The 18,536-nt window shown below is 32.0% G+C and overlaps 1 protein-coding gene and 1 pseudogene across 1 annotated transcript; both read right to left on the reverse strand.

Moving 5' to 3' along the window:
- Positions 1–3,089: 3,089 nt before the first annotated feature.
- On the reverse strand, positions 3,090–4,490 carry LOC134694707 (innexin unc-9-like; annotated as a pseudogene).
- A 5,745-nt stretch (positions 4,491–10,235) lies between these two features.
- Positions 10,236–11,408, reverse strand: LOC134694203 (innexin unc-9-like). The gene has a single exon (XM_063555200.1). It carries the CDS (start codon positions 11,406–11,408, stop codon positions 10,236–10,238), a length of 1,173 nt encoding a protein of 390 aa, XP_063411270.1.
- Positions 11,409–18,536: the final 7,128 nt, after the last annotated feature.

An 18,536-nucleotide genomic window follows, 5' to 3' on the forward strand; every position in this document is an offset into this window, starting at 1 on the left:
AACTATTTCAACATTTTATCGGATCTGTGAAACATTGGCTGCAATTGAGAAGTAAGTTAACAACCTTGGTTGTATACCATTTGACATTCGGTAAATTCAGTCATCATTTGTCTCTCCTCAATGGTTTCAAAAATGAAAGTGTCATTTAGAGAAGCTCATGCATCTCTTGAAAAGCAAATAAAAGATTACGTATTGGGTAATATGGCACAAGTTTCCTATTTATAAAACAGTTTATTTTAGTTGTCATTGGAACTATTTTTCAATCTCAACTGTGCCTCAAAAACTATCCTTTAAAACAATGTGCTATACAGCTCTCGTACACAACACACATACAATTTTAAAGCACAGAAATAGTCGTTGATAGTACATCGACAAGTCATTATCATCGTTAAATGTATTTGAACTGTTGATCTTGTCATTTCGATAAGGGACTTTGTGTTTTAATGTTTCTTAGAGTTCTGTATTTTTATAAATTTTATTTTTACACTATACTGTAGAATTTCTAATGAAAACATTCTCTTTAATTTCGACAAACACGAATACAATTAAGTGATCCGTATACACCAATTAGAGTGTTATTCGACGACACCTTTAAAGTTCTAGGATACAATTCATTTGGACAAATCTATTTGTATGCAATGTGTTATGTTTGTTTTTTCTACCTTTTTGTACCATACCATGGCATAATGAGTTTGCATATCCGTTTGGTACATTACGCCTCTCTTCTTCACCAAACCTTTTTGTTATTTCCCCTACACTACTAAATAAACCAGTGTGTTGAAGAACCATTTGTTTTTTTTCTGAATTCATATTACATATGTAATTTTGTCTTATAAAACCAACAAATATAGAAGTACCCCAAATTTATCAGAATAGATCTCAGCACATTTTACACATTCTAAACACGGCCTAGTCTCAACTAGTTCACAACACTTTTTTTTCTTCTTAGTGTCATTCATAGCAGACTTTATTCAGTCTGATATTATCAAGACGTATTCTGAACATCAAAGTATACAGGAAACATTTTGAACATTTTTAAACATGTTTCATCTGAATTGTCTAGTTGTATTCTCTAATACAAATGCCGAGTTTGCAATTTTAAATGGGGTTTGCCTTATTTCTTTATGTAGGATTAATGTGGAAACATTCTGTTGAATATATACATGTTCGGTGTAAGCCATGGCACCGTGTTGAGACCATATTTTACTGATAATGGTTTACTTTTAAATTAACAAATTGTGACTTGGATGAAGAGTTGTCTCATTGGCACTTATACCAAATCTTCTTATATTCATGTATTTATGTCTTTTGATATTGCCATTTGATTAGAGACTTTAAACTGTCGTGACTAAGGAATTTCATAAATCAATATAGTGTGGTGTCAGATAAAACTCGTTATACAATCAATTTAAATCCACGAGGTCATGTTTTGACAGTTTCATGTGTATTGTTACGGCATAAAGAATTTAAATGATTTTGTTTACCTTTTGACTATAAATATAGTTCTGGACATCCGAAATTTCGACTCATCGTAAGTAGTAATACATTTTGTTTTATATCACCCAAAACTGAGACTACGGGAAAATTTCGACTCAACAGAAACTTAGAGTCAACTGAGTTTGAACCAATGAGATCAGACTACTATCTAGATCTTGAAAAAGAAAAATTCTTTTTTCAGATATGTTCAGGTAATAGGCAAGTTGTTAAAGTTAAATATAACTTAATTGTTACCTCTATTTTCTTGAGAAAAAAAGAAATACATGTACTTAGTCAGGAAAATAATAGCTGTTTTCCATTCGTTTGAAGTGTTTGATAACGGACTTTCCGTTTTGTAGTTTTCTTGGAACTTGGATTTTTTTTATTTTACTTTTTAATAAAAATTGATATTCAATGTGTACGGAGACTATTATCTGTCAAAGCTTTTAATCAAATAATACCAAGGCAATTAATAGCTATAATAAGGGTTACGTATATTTGAAACTGAAAAAAATGATTGCTCTTTTTTAGATCTCTTAATCTAATTTTCTAAATACTGGACCTAGATCGCAAATGCATTAGTATTGCATAATAAACCAATAAACGTTTAAGGATGTACTTACTAGGTGAAATTTTAAAATTCAAGAAATTAAAATTGATACTATATTTTGAAATAGCACCAGTTAAGGATCAAAATAGGCTAAAAATATTCATAGGTCATGGACCTCCTTTTCTGGATATTTGAGTTTTTTTTAAAAAGCGGGAAAAGGCAGACTCGGGCTTTTACCTTGCATTTGCATTGGTATTACTTGAGTCTAAAATTGAAAGAACAAAAATTAAGAAATTACTTAAATTTTGGAAAATGGCCTTTTATGAGCTATTGAAGTTTTTTTATTCAAAGAACGATTGGTGTTATGGGGCAAAGTATTATACCCTGTATTGTATGAAAAACACCAAGGAGTCCGAACATTTGACATGAATTCCAAAACCTCACCTAAGAACATCCTTAAGATACCCGAATCGTCTCTTCTACACCCGGAGTTGAATAGTATGTAGATCACAGTATGAGAAGAAAGGTTTTAATCAAAGAATTACGGATTTCACCATACATCTATTAGAATCTTCTTGTTCTTTTCGACTGTCAAAGCCGGAGTTTACGATTGAAGCTGTTATGTTGATTTGATATACATGTAGTAAAATTTTAATAGTTGACATCATATATACCAGGATAACATTTTTGTGTTCACGCCAGACTGTGTTTTCCTCTACCAAAGACTCATCTGTAGCGCACGAATCCAAAAAAGTTAAAAAGACAAAATAAATCACGAAGTTCAAGAGCATTAAGGACCAATATTTCTAAACGTTTGCCAAACACAGCTAAGGTAATCTATTCCTGAGGTAGAAAAACCTTTGTATTTCAAGAATTCAAAAGTTTTGAAGACATATCTAATTAGAATATGGATGCTTATTTCACAGTTTTCAAAAAGTGTTGTGCTATTATCACTATCGTAAAAAGTTTCAGTTCACACAAAAATGATTGAAATGAACATTCATAATAAACGTTTTTTTTATATTTTTTAAAGTAAATGGTTTTATTTTTTTAACTTCTCGTTTATTTCTATTTGGATATTATTTCAAATTGTTATTGTGTATATTGTAACTAATTTGATTCATTCAGAACGTGTCTAAGTTTAAGTTGGTAAAGTCATGGCTTTCATAGACCAATTTATAAACAATATATTAAAAGTCATAGATTGATCAAGGAAAAACCTTTTTTTTACAAAAGTAAGAAGCCTAATATATATTGAATTGGGAAATTTGATAATTCTCATCATTTAAGGTTTGCGTTAACAACTGGATTCAATAATGCAATATCTTCACCTGTCTTGGTATTCCGATTGTTCTTGTTTTTGAATATTGCCCACAGCTCATTAACGAGATCGTTCACTACCATATCAGACGAATTGTTCGAAATAACTCGCAGCACTAATACTCCATCATCTCGTATGTAATGTTCTGCAAACTTGCGGCAAAGTACTTTATCAAACTTGTTGTAAAGCTCATGATTCATTTTCAGATACTTTTTACAGAAATGTATTTTGTTGGTGTTTAATATGATCATGTAAATCCACATGAGAAGATTGCATGCGGCCAAAAAAGTAATGAAAATTAACCAAAACCAGATAAAAATGAAGATTTTCTCGTTGAAAAGGTTGATAGGTAGAACACATTGAATAGTAAATCTCTCAACATTCTGAAGCTGTCTTATTTGAAAATCGCATAATGTTACTCTTGGAAATCTTGGGGAATCTCTCCATGGTCTATTGCTTTTCCAGTTATCGAAGAAGTCAAAACCATAAAAGCTGTATTTAGTTGACAGGAAGGCGTTCAATAGGAATATTTGTCCAAATGCATTTAAAACATATAAGACCTTGACAAAAAGGAAAAGACCGGTTAAATACTTCCCAGCCTTTTTCCTGTTAATAAAGTTCAAGTTCTTTTCAACGTTGGAGTCCAACCATTTGTCCATAAAATTAGCCAGAGTTTTTATCGACTTCTCGCGATCTTTTGGCGATCCAAGTTGAGTTTGCTCCGCAAAGAGTACCATTTGATCAAGATTCATTCCAGATCCGCCATTAAATATTCTCCAAACGACATTCGGAAGTTTGAATAAGAATGCCATGAGAAGCAAAATCAATGGAACCCACTGGTAGTACGTTATCTCTGCATCCTGACGTTCGGAAATATTTTCCGGAATTTCTTGAAGCATTGGAACGTAGTACGTATTCTTAATCCAGCAATGATACTCTGTATACTTCTCCATCGATTCCTCGAACTGTGCCGGAACCCAACATTGTATTGGATGTTTAAATACTTGACCTGAACTTACTGTAACTGTGAAGATGATCAATATCGATGTTGTATAAACATGCGACATCCGATCTATCCAGTCATCATTTTGGCTTTCCCCGAAGCTTTGAAAATGAAGGTACAAATGTGAGAAGCTCTAACATGTCTAGAAAACGAAAAGAAGCCATTTAGCAACAATTACTGGTTACAAAATAAACATGTATCAAAGGGTTATAACGAGATTCTACTTAATTATATGTCAAAACTTTGTTACATCGATTTTTTGGCTTAAAGGCCAATTAAAGAAGTTTATGCATTTTGAAGATACATGCCTAACATGAAAGCTAGTTGATTTAAATCGCTCATCTAACAAGTCAAACTTATTTTAAGTACTTTTCCCAGTCAAAATCAAATCCCTAACATTGCGATTCAGCACACACTTGAGTGTTTTCCCTTTTCAATAGGGTGTGTTGTAGATCCATAAAGGAATTAAGGAAATAGATATACCAACAAAAGAACTGCCAAAAATTCCTAAGTAGCTGAAACAAATAATTACGCTCTGGATTACGAAAATGTCGTTTGGAATTAGATATAGGAAAAGGTGGTATGAGTGCCAATGAGACAACTCTCCATCCAAGTCATAATTCATAAAAGTAAACCATAATAGTGGGTCAAGGTACGGTCTTGAGTACGAAGCCTATGCTCATAACAAACAGCAAGCTACATGTATAACGGGCCCCACAAATTTCTAGTGTAAAACCATTCAAAGAAAAGAAAACCAACGGTCTTATCTATATTAAAAACGAGAAATGGGAAATACTTATGAACCACATAAACCGACGACAACCACTGAACATCAGATTCCTGACTTTGGACAGGTGCAAAACCTATTTTTCCCATTGTACAAAACTTGTACCTTTATAGTAGAACAATAGAAAGCAGATATGAGAGGGGAATAATGTAAAACACATTAAAAAGGACGACAAAACACATACAATATAAAAACGGAGTTCCACGCTGTGTTTTGTAAAGTGTATAAATAAAATCTAAACAAACTAGGTTATCTTTGCCACATTTACATGTACTACACTTAGACTCAGGACCTCGCCAGTACCTCAGTAGCCACTTGTTATTTCACTAATTGAGAGGTGAAGCCGATGATCGATTGTCTTCGTCAAATATTTTTACAAAATTTGGTTTTACAGCTTTTGCGTTCAAATATTCGTCTTTGAGCTGTCCAGATCATCGTACATCCAGCAAAACTGATCGGAGGCATGAATTTGATTTCCTACTTTCTTATTCTCGTAAATTCTCAATATTAACAATGAATACCTACCTACCGTCGAAAATATCCCTGTGTGCCTCTTTGGTTTATATGGACATAAAATCTTTGTATAATGAAACGTTTGAATGAGTTCTCACAAAGCTTTAAACGAAATAAATAAGGCAAATTCAATAACATACCATTATCTCTTTATATTATCTGTTCTATAAGGAAGTTATACTATTATACGTGTGATATAATTTCAGATGAATACTTTTTTTTACAATTTTTACAATTGGTAGTGTTACTGGTATTTCTATTTATTAATACGTCTTTTTAAGAAATTATGAATAAACTTTAAATCTCGTTACAATTTGTCTCTTCATTATTAATTATTACTTCCTAAAATATATGACTGTATAAAAAATCAATAATTTCTCATTAGTATTATTATATTTTATAATTAGCCTAAACACAAATTTGATAATTCGGATATAATTACTGACTGAGAAAAACTTTTAAATATTCAAATTAAAATACAATACCACATAACTTGACCCTAATATTCTTTGAGGAAGAACTATAATTTCAAACAGTCAACAGAGGTCTTAATTGTTTCTCTAATCATCGATTCTCATTAACACAGTTGAATATTTTTGCGTCCAATAACAAGCCTTGCGCTTTGAACTTGTTTTCATATTTTTGGGTAATCGCGATGTTAAGGAATTTAATCAAATGCCCTAACGGTGGTAAGTTTGAATTGATAAACAAAATAATACGCATCATTGTAAATATAACGGTAAGAAAAGAGCTAAAATCATATTTTTTTTGTTTTGCATCGGGATCTCCGATATTGTCTTTATAAAATAAAATAGTCTCCGTTTTCTAACTACAAGTTATTAGAAACATAGATAGATAGATATTTTATTCTCTAAAAAAATAAATACAGTTTTCGATATAATAGATATTCGAACTACCATTTCCTCTTTCGTCCGATATATATAGAATAAAGAACTTTTGTTTTTGACACTGACTTTATCACAGTAAAATATCCGGTGAGCCCGAAAAAAAGAAGAAGAAAATCACTACAATAAGAGGGAAAATAGCAAACGAACTACTTTTTCGCGTCGAATAACGGCGATTCACACTTGCGTCACAGGCTGCATTACGCCATTTGAAATTCTGTCGCAGTGCATCATTTTTAAGTTCAACGACAAGTTGTAATTACATCGATTATATTTTACTTAGTTAAGTGGATACAATTACATTAATCTTCTCATTATTCGCTCAGCGTTCGTCATGAAAACGATCACATTGATTTCAAATAATTTTAAGAAACCACAGTAAGCAGACATTTCAGGAGGCAATGTAAGCTGACTGTAAATTATCCGAACAAGCTCATTTCTTGTCGACTTCATAATTATTTCAAACATTTTAATAGACGTCACTCAACTTTGAATTAATTTTTTTGCTTTTTTCAAAGTCATGTTCATTTATTTTTAACACGGACTAGAAATATGAAACTTGCGATTACCTTTAATATTTCAGAAGCCAATTTAGGGGAAGGCGACCCGGGTCAGTCACCCTTATAAAGGCAACAATTATGGTTAATGCAAAATTTTTGCCTCATGTCTGTTCCACACAAAACGTTGTCCAGTTTGGTACCCTCGGTTACCCCTTTAGAAAAAATTATCCTAGATCTGCATTTGAAGACCCCCTTTTTGAATATGTTCACTTTTTTGTCCTCTGTTGTCTTTATATTGACAATGAAACCACATCTTTTGAAATTGTATAAGAGAAAAGATATATCTTATTACCAATTAAGGGCCCACAAGGTACCACAAAAAAATCGAAAATGCGTAAATTTCATTTTTTTTCTATCTAGCTTCTCTCATGCGATAGCGGAACCTTTTTGGTCACTATATATGTGTTGCGTCTAAATATGAATTGAAACACTTTATAGTGACTGAACAGGTAAATCAAATACTTCTCAAGAAGCAGAACAAGAAAACTATACTTGGAACAGCACCTGGCTATGTATAGGTATTGTATGGATAAAAACTCAGATTGGAACAGCATGGACGATATGTAAGTTGTACGTCCTTGTGAATAGATCTGAATAGCAAAGAGAGCTTCATATATTTATAAATGAACAGTGTAGATAACGGATTTTTTTTTTTTAAAGTTTATCGGGTTTCTTATTTATTTCTGTTCACAATTTCACAACAATCGTTCAAAAAAGCTATTAGACCGTTGGATTTCCCGTTTGAATGGTTTTACACTAGTAATTTTGGGCTTGTTGTTCGGTGTGAGCCAAGGCTCCGTGTTGAAGGCCGTACATTGACCTATAATGGTTTACTTTTATAAATTGTTATTTGGATGGAGAGTTGTCTCATTGTCACTCATATCACATCTTTCTACATCTATAGACTACGGTAGGATACTAACTTTTTGAAAGTTTCAAACAATGACAAGTTTTTCATTCGCCAGAAAACTCCTGCGTTTCTGCGAAAAAAAATCTCGCACAAGATCCTTACGCGTTGCATTTGCGCATGTAATTTGCGTACTGACCCAATAATTTTTATATCACGGCCAGTCCACTTATACTGACATTATCAGCGAGTACACATCAAAGGAAAAATATACAAATTACCGATAAAACAGCATATATGTGCTTTGTCTATATATAATATTTGTCATTTGTTAACTATTTGTTTGCTTTATAGTGGTTAAGATTTTAACGCAATGTTGACTAATGTATCCGTATTTTGACATTTCTACCTTTCATGTTTGTTTGTTTTGTTTACACATTGTTGTCAATATATTGGAATTTTATGCGACGGTTATATAAGTGAGAGAATTAGTGAGCTGTACAACCTGGTGTATGTACCTGTCCTGAGTCAGAAGACTGTTGTTCATTGATTGTCGTTTGTTGGTGTGGTTCATTAAAGAGGGACGAAAGATACTAGAAGTTAGATACAGCCACACTCATAGATCGATAATAAACTAACAACGCCATGGATAAAAATAAATATGTTTCATAAAATATAGTTCACAAGACACAACATAGAAAACTAAAGACGAAGCAACACGAACCCCACCAAAAACTGGGGTGATCTCAGGTGATCCCGATGTGGTAAGCAGATTCTGTTCTACATGTAACACTCGTCGTGTTGTTCATGCTATTACAAATCCGGTTAATACTCTAATTCCAAATTAAGTATGATATTGCGCGTCTAATTTTCATACTAATTTCCTCAACATTTAAATGAATGTTGAGTATGCAAGAATCATATGGCTTAAAAAAAAACAGGTAAAAAAACATATTTGATAAAGATTAAGAATATGATAAGAACAACAATTCTCTTTGAAAAAAAGATGAAGATCAGTATTTTAAAAAAGTCTTTTTTTCTGTTGAGTATAATTATATGTATTATACAGCACACATCTGATCTTGTCATTTTGTATAACTTAGCAAACAGAGTAGCAATACGGCCTTGTACCACACGTTACATTTTTGTATATTTAAATTTGTAAGCTTCTATAATTTTGTCATAGATAAATTGATACACAATAGTTTATCAAATGTACCAGGCTTATAATGTTATACGATAGACTCGCGTTTCGTCTACATAAGACTCGTCAGTGACGCTCAGATCGAAATAGTTGTAAAGCCAAACAAGTACAAAGTTGAATGGCATTAAGGACCCAAATTCCCAAAAAACAAATTGCCAAATACAGCTAAGGTAATCTGCCTGGCTAAATAGTAATCTTGGAAAACCTATTGAACCTTTGAAAAATTACAGGTTAACCTAATAAGTTTTTCAATAATGTGATATGTTCCTTCGTTGTCGTAATGGGATCGTTCTTGATTTTTTTTTTTCAAAGTTCTATAACGAGTTCAGTTACGACCATTTTACACGAATAATTCAAATAACTCAACACTAATACACCAATCACACAAATTTAATCTTCTGTGAATATGATATAAAACTTTGTCTGGAGCTCATTATATATTCTCTTGTACCTTTTGCGTTTTATAAGCATTAAAAAATAATAGACGAAAGAGACCAAAGGGACAGTCAAACTCATACATCGAAAATAAACAGTCTAAAAAAGAAAAAGACACACAGACAAGTAATAGTCACAATACATAAGATAGAAAACTAAACAACACGAACTCCACCAAAAACTGGGGGTGATCTCAGGTGCTCCCGATCGGGTAAGCAGATTCTGCTGCACATGTGGCATCCGTTAAATATGTTAACATGAAGTTATTGCATACTGCCAAACATATTTTTCTTTGAATGATTTGACAGCTGAAACACATTGAACGACCACCGAAAAGGTAACTTTTTGAAATCGTGACAAATTTCTCTATGGTTCATTGCTTTGTAGAGCAACTCATTTTTACAGATAACAAAAAGGAAAATAATGAAGTTCCTTTTTATTATTCAATATTTTGTACCATAAACAAAATTAAAGTAAGATAGAAAATGATCCATTTACAAAGACTTTTCCTAGCATTGCTTTGAAAAAAAACGCCGTCATGAAAATACAACAAATACGACAATTTCTCTGATCTTGGTCCTCAAACAATTTGAACGGAAGACTTCTGATAGGCAAGTAAGTTATAGTGTCAATTTCATAAATGTTCATTATTTTGATGCTTTTTAATGTCATCGTCACTATTTCCGACTGGTCTAAACATGTTAAATTCGAAGTTTTCGTCTTTTTTGGTTGTGCTTTGTTTATTTGTGTACAATTTCCAAAGTTTTTTAACAAGACCTGTAACTATTAAATCCATAGAATTTATTGCCATCACTCGCAATACAAACACTCCATCCTCACTCATGTAACTTTCTGCGAACTGGGCGCAGCGTTTTTTGTCATAACTTGTGTGAAGTGCGTTGTTTAATTGCAAGTACTGTTTGCAGAACTGTGTCTTGTTGAAGGTAAGCATTATCAGTTTAAACCACTTGAAAAAATTAAATATTGCTAAAATAGCAATGAAAAATAGCCAGAACCATATACCGATGAAGATCTTCTCGTTGAAATGGTTGATGGGTAAAACACATTGCACGGTAAATATCTGTACATTGTGAAACTGTCTCAGCTGAAAATCGCAAAGAATTACTCTTGGAAATCTTGATGATTCCCGCCATGGCTTATTGCTGCTAAAATTTTCCAAAAACTCAAAACCATAAAAGTTAAAGTAAGTAGAAAGGAACGCACTCAAAAAAACTAATTGTCCTATTGCATTTAAAACATACAATATCTTGACGAATAGGTAAAGAACTACTAAATATTTCGATGCAATTTGTTTTGCTATACCAGTCTTTTTATTGTTGGCGATCAACCATTCGTCTATAAAATAAGCTAGGGATTGTATCGACTTTTCTTGATCCTCTATCGACCCAAGCTGTGATTCCTCTGCGAATTGTACAGCATTATCTAAATCAGTTCCAGATCTGCCGTTTAAGATTCTCCAAACGAAATTCGGAAGTTGGAATAAGATTGCCATGAAAAGCAAGATCAATGGAACCCACTGATAATACGAAATTTGCGCATCCTGACTCTCGGAAATATTTCCTGGAATTTGATCAAACATAGGAACATAGAATGTTTTCTGCACCCAACAATAGTTTTTGGTGTAAGAAACCATCGAGTCTGTGAACTCTGCAGGAGCCCAACATTGTATCGGATCTTTAAAAAATTGAGCAAAACCAACTACAAATGCCAAGACGATAAACAACGAGGTTGTATAGACATAAGACATTCGGTCAATCTGGTCACCATTCGACCTCCCTCGAAACATCTAGAAGACAAAAAACAAATGCATGTTACAAAACAGAAAAATGTATATATTAATCAGATTTTGTTTTATTATTATATACTTTCCAAAAATTTCAGTAGAAACATGAAACACAAAATATTGAATTTGACTATATCAAAGACAAAACGTGTAGTGTACCTGAGTTTTTTAATCAATAGTTTATTTCTTTATTTTTAAAAAAGTAAAAAAGAAAATCAACCCAATTGTATTAATGTATAGGTTCCTTAGTTTATGTTTTCTAAAAATGCAGTTATTCAAAGCGATTTTCAATGATAATTGACATGTTCCTATTTGAAATGATAGCTTTACCACTTGTGCTTTTCTGAAAAGCCAAGGGCTCTACTTTATAAAAATGACGTACAAACAATAGAGATATGCATGTGTGTATAGAAAACATAACCAGAGATTTTGATTTGCATGAAGATAAGGACTAGTTGAAGCAGCTTTTTTCGGTACAGCAATAAATTCATTTAAGGGAGATTCAAAATAAATTCATTTAAGGGAGTTTCAAAATACTTTCATTTAAGGAAGTTTCATCATATAACTTAGGAGTTCTACAATTTACTGCATTTGGTGAGTTGAACAGTAAATGAGCAGTTAACCTGAACAGCAATCGATCCAAATTTTTATCATGTAGAACAAATGTGACGAAATAATCGTTCTATCCAAGAATAAGGGACGTTTTACCACTCACCCTCACCAGGTAGTATTGAATGTTTCAACACTCACCTACACGTGATTTAAATCACCGTCCAGGTTGTTTTTAAACTCACTGTTTCTGTATAAAGAATGTTTCGCGGGAATATTCAGATAACTTTCATATAAAACATTTACATGTTCCGATAAAAATGGCAAAATAATCAGTACTTTGATTGACGATGACCACAAAATGGTAGAAGTAGAAGTTTGAAAATTGATTAAACAAATACAATAATATCATTGTTGTGTACACTTTTCTTGTGATTTTGAGAAAAAAATGACAACGTAAGACTATAAAAATAATTTACTAGTGAGTTTTTTTTCCTTCATTTTTTTATATGCACATGTAGGTGAGTCTTGAAACTTTAAATTGTAACTGCACTAGTTGTGGTAATATACATTAGACCGTTTGTTTTTCCGTTTGAATGGTTTTACATAAATTAATTTTTTGAAAACCTTTTAGCTTGCTTTTTGGTGTGAGCCCAGGCGTCGAGATAAAGACCGTACCTTGACCTATAATGGTTTACTTTTATAAATTATGACTGGATGGAGAGTTGTCGCACTCGTACAATATCTTTCCATATCTATTTAGAAATACATGTAGTAGTGTTAATCAAAGCTTTAGTTTTATGGACGGAAATTTCTGCAACATGATACTTAAAACTAAACAGACGGTAAAATAATCTGAAACATTTCTAATCTGTTTAATTCTTAAACAATGTTATAGGCAATGTATTGATATGAGGAATAGAAAATACTGTTGAATTAATGATTTTATCAATTTATTTTACCTCTTATAAAAATGAGAGTCTTCAATATTATTCACGTTACATGTACTCCTGTTTTATATCTATATGGCTACTGTGCATGTGCTTTTAAACAAATTAAGTATGATGTTGATGTATCAAAATAAATGCATTGCAACAACAACAGAACAGTCTGAACATCATCTGAGCCGATATTGATCATGCTGAATGACTGTAAGCATAGTGTCTATTAAGTTTGAATTAACGACAGTCATATGTTGGAAAATTGACCTAAATACTGAACAATCACTTAATGATTTAGTCAGCGTTTTATTTTAGAGCTGTTCATTTTAAAAATCGTTGTCTAGTACCTCTAACTGATGCTTTGTCGATAAATTGGTACAACATTGTCAGTTCAAAATTCTGTAGTGTAGGACAACAACTCGTACACTTCTGTTTCAAATTGTACAATGTTTTGTTATGTTTAAAGACACTTAACAGTTATTGTCTATATATTCTATAATGTCATGATAAGAATTGTTTTTATATATGTAAAAAGAAGATGTGGTATGATTGCCAATATATTGACATTACACATCGAAATTCGAAAGGAGTAGGTCCGGTAAGGACCGATTTTGGCCTCAAATTTCATGTTCTTCTGACGAAAGATTTTTACCACTTTTTAAACACTTAAGTGTCTATTTTATTTGAATCAATTAGTTAATGTGAAAGATTTCCACTGATTTAGTCATAAAAACGCACGGATTCAAGCTGAAATATGACAAATTTACTAAATATGCCGAAAAATGTCATTTTCAGGTGTTTTTTGTCAAAAATGAAAGTGGCCGCATCCGTGTTCATCCTCAACCTTTATATATATTATGTATTATCATAAAATACAACTTACATTTCAATATTGAGGATGAACACGAATGCGGCCGCTTCCGTTTTACACGAAAACCGTCAAATATTTAACTAAAATGCTAGAATTGTGAAGATTTCAGTAATTTAGCATGACTTAATGGTGCTAGTACCCGATATATGTGCATTGTTTTGTCAAAATCAGCCCAAATTTATGTAGCAGAAGCATTCTGCTGTTCAATGAATAACGAAAAGTTTACATTTTAACAATTTTGTAAAACTGCTATATTTTGGGGCCAAAAAGGGGTCTTACTGGACCTACTCCTTTGGACTTGATTCTGTTATGCTGATTTACTCAGAAAATAATTGTTTCAATTCAAATTGCTTATCGTATGAATCGATTGTCTCCCGTGTTTTTTTTCTTAATTCCTAATTTCAAAAATTGACTTACCGTCGAAAATAATATATGTTCTTCTATAGGTAACACCTATCTATAAGAACATGTTTCAAGTAAACAATGTGTTATTACATGGTAAATAAATACATACGGATTTATATTAACAAATAATATGAATAAAGAACTATTCAGGAAATTCAAAAAGCTAACACAATCACCGTTTTTATCAATAAACAATGATTTGACATACTCATGACATACATATGTCAAATATGATGATATACGATTGGTATCACACATGATATTTATTGTTCTCGAATATGCATATTGTATAACCATTTAAAGAATTGATTAACTATTTGTTGATATGATCCAGACATGTATTTATTTTAAGACTCCTTTGTGGGAATGGGAACGAATTTATTTTCGGTAACAATTAGGCTAAAAGAAAAGGACGTTTTTTCATTGTTTATTACAATCCCGCCACAACATAAAAAATATAACATTAAATGAATGAACAATTATTATAGAGAAATTAAAGATTGAAAATTTCTATGTAATTTAAATGATTTTTTGTTTTGTTAAGAGTTACTACAAAATATAAATAGCCTAACAGAAATTACTATTCAGAAAATAAATAATGATTATGAAAATGACACCTCTTGGATATTCCAGTGAAAATACCATATCACATTAAATGACCATCATATTCGATAATAAAAGGAGGAATTATAATTTTCAGACAGAAAGGGAGTTTAATCATTTATTCACTGATGACTGTGCATTATAAACTTGGCTGAATATTGTATGCATTCAATGATCCTTTAAGTGCTTTGACTTTTGGTAATGCAATAGTAAGACATTTTATCATAGACGCTTAGGGTGGTTAGTCTGAACTCTGAATCCAAAGACATAATTAGTTGTTAATGGTAGGTTTCATACCGGTAATACTTTGAAATACGAGTAGCTTTACTTTTGAACACGAGTTATCTAAATTAGATGCATTATGAAAATTTAAGAAATATACGATGATTACAAAGTGAAATCACAAAAATACTGAACTTCCAGGAAAATTCGAAACGGAAAGTCCTTATTCATATAGCAAAATCAAAAGCTCAAACACATCAAACATAGGGATAACAACTGTCATATCACTGACTGGGTACAGGCATTTTCTTATGTAGAAAATGGTGGATTAAACCTGGTTTTAAAGCTAGCTAAACCTCTCACTTATATGAGAGTCGCATCATATTTAGTACAATTTAATACACCAGACACGTGTTTAGTTTACATAATACTCATCAGTTAAATGCAAACATTTTGAAGACCCATCGGCTACAGTATTATTGAAGTGCTTAAACGACCATAATTTTTGAAAAACAATTAGCCTAATAGTGCCAAGGCATTATCAACTTTTATCCAATGCTCAAGATTTGTTAGAATATATTTTCTGTTTTCTTTGTCATAGTTATACCCTTCAAGTATTTGTTTCTTTACAGTATTGAGAATATTGTGTCAGCAACCAAGACTACTGTCTAAGAGTTTTCTTAGATTTTTGTTTGCATCAGAATGGAGGTGAACTCAACAACAAAAATGAAAATGTAAAGCTTTTGATATCACATAAAATTCATTATTTACCTAACAACAAGAATTACATCTCCTTGAAAACTTTATTGTTACATTTAAAGTACAGGGTTTTCTAGTAATATTTGACGTTCTCATGGGATCCAACTGTGCTCCTCTTCCATAGTGTTGCATATTAGTATGAGGTTAACTCCATATAGAAGCCTCTAAGAAAAAAGAAGCTTTCATTATCCTTCAACGTCAAGTTCTTCTTTATAAATGATTTAGTTCTCTCTAAATTTTTAAAAGTTTGGCAATTGTGCTGAACACATTTGTTCATCAAACTTCAAGTTAAGGATACTACAGATACAGCTAAAGCTGCTTCATTTTTTTACCTACATCTTACAATTGATAGATTGATTGTTGTTTAGCACCAAATGTTCACTATGAATTCCCTTAGGATTGCAATAGGCTGTTCCTAAAAGTTGGGGAAACCGAAATGCCTAAAACGAACAATCGACCCTCATTAGGAAAACTAGCAATCCTAGCAGTTAAAAATGAACATGACGAGGGTAAATTAAGAACAAAACTTGAAAAAAAAGATTATTTCAGATTCTCAATTGTGCATTTTCACTTTAATGTACCAACATTCCATCAGCGCTTGCGCATTATATGTACAGCTTCCAGTTTATACGACATTCTAGAGCTTGCATTTTATATGATGATTGTCATAAAAGAGAGTTGCTGCTTATAAACAAACTTTTAAATCTTTAAGAGTTTCAAGAAGTGACCATGTAATCATCCATTCGAAAAAAATGGTAGACCGTTATTTATTTACTTTTTCACAAATTACGACAGGTACATTACCATCGTCATTTTTTTAAAATCAAATGTGACCTACCGAATATCATCAACATGATTGTATTTAAAAGAACAACAGGAGAGGTGTAGCACGTGGATAAGGCTATGCAAACCTTTTGAATATATCAACGGTTTTTGGTATGTCAATATTGCTTCTTATGTAGGTTGCTTTGTTGAATTTTCTAAACTGTTTGCATTTGATATCTACGCCGCTAATTTAGACATCCCTATCAAAATTAAATGTTATATTTGTAATCAAGAAGATCTTTTTTCTGTCATATTTTCAGCTCTTCATTTATCGATAATATTTTTTCAGTATCAAACATGTTTGAAATATAATAAGCAAACATAAATAAAAACAAAACCATACAGCATCTAAACAAGATGAAGCAGAAAGAGAAGAAACCAAAACGACTTATTTGAAGCCAAACACATGGAAAATACTTGTGTTTGTCGATTGATAATCGTTTGGTGTTGAGTGAACATGAAGGAAACCGATTTCGTACCTATATCATGTTTTTCCTCTCATATATAGATATAAGAAGATGTGGTATGAGTGCCGATGAGGCAACTCTCCAAGCATGTACCAATTTATAAAAGTAAACCATTACGTTAAAAATTAATGTCAATCCGACGAAAAATGTGATTTTAACGAAATCCCAATTTGATACTATGATATTTCAATGTTTTTTTAATCGTGTACCGTTTCATATTGTTTTACGTCCATTATCAACAACGCTTTGAAGATGTGATCGGCTGTACTCAATTACTAGTGTAAAATCATTCAAACGGGATAACCAACGGTCTCATAGATAAAAACAAAGAAATAAAAAATACTTATTAACCAGATGAACAGACGACAACCACTGAATATCTACATTTAGTTTCGATAAAAATAAAAAAAAGACATTAATCAATACACACAAAAAAAATCGTGTTCAAAATGGGTTTTCATTAATTTAGCACTTTTCAACATTTTTCTATAACATTCCTTTTGAAACAACGTATTGGTGTCAATAAATTTATAATTAAACAATTGTATGTCATTTGGATATTTGTTTCGTTGGGTTGCCATCAAGGCATTGATGCCGGCCCAATATCTTCCTTTGTTTTTCGACATTATGGGTATAACGCTGTGTCATCGATATGATCCTACGATTTAACAACAAACGATACAGCGTGGTAAATGAGAAGCCATATCCTGGGATCCTAGCTCACTGCTCGACAGTAAACACGAAGGTGAAGTTTTGTCAAGATACCAAGCTAGATAAGTCAGCCTTACATAATAGTAAGCTGGTGTTTGTTCAGAGTTAAGCCAAATGCTAAGAGTATTTAATACTCCATGGAATCAAAGAACGAAAAAACGATGATTTCAAATGCAACGGAATGGTCTTTGATGGATTTTCTGAAACAGTCCTCTTGTTTGTGTCCAGTTACAAAAACGTCAGTGATCGCATTTACAGTTTTTCTCTAGAGCAATACAAATAAAATTGAGAATGAAAATGGGGAATGTGTAAAAGAGATAACAACCCAACCATAGAAAAAAACCACAGCAGAAGGTTACTAACAGGTCTTCAATGTAGCCACATGTACGTTTCGACTCTAACCACTATGAAGTCGCAATATGATGATTCGACCAATAACACAATTGAGAGAGGTATACCATACCAGTTCTTTTGCTGAGATATTTTGTATACTGTGTAAGTTAAAGATTATACAATGGAAAACAAATGAAATCAGCTCTAAGTATAAAAAGAAAAATCACAAAAATACAGAAATCTGAGCAAAATTCAAGACCAAAAGTTCCTTATCCAACGCAAAATCAAATGATAATTACATAAAACGAATGAACAACACCTGTCAAATTCTTGACTTGGTACAGGCATTATCAAATGTAGAAAATGGTGGATTGAACCTGTTTTATTATTTTTTTTTATCGCTAAACCTTTTCACTTGCATGACAATTCAATCAAATTCCATTAT

The sequence above is a fragment of the Mytilus trossulus genome, chromosome 13 (genome assembly GCF_036588685.1).
Source record: "Mytilus trossulus isolate FHL-02 chromosome 13, PNRI_Mtr1.1.1.hap1, whole genome shotgun sequence".
Taxonomy (NCBI): domain Eukaryota; kingdom Metazoa; phylum Mollusca; class Bivalvia; order Mytilida; family Mytilidae; genus Mytilus; species Mytilus trossulus.

Excerpts from the sequence above, each read along its gene's own strand:
- LOC134694203 (XM_063555200.1), bottom strand. The coding sequence starts at position 11,408 with ATGTTTCGAGGGAGGTCGAATGGTGACCAGATTGACCGAATGTCTTAT.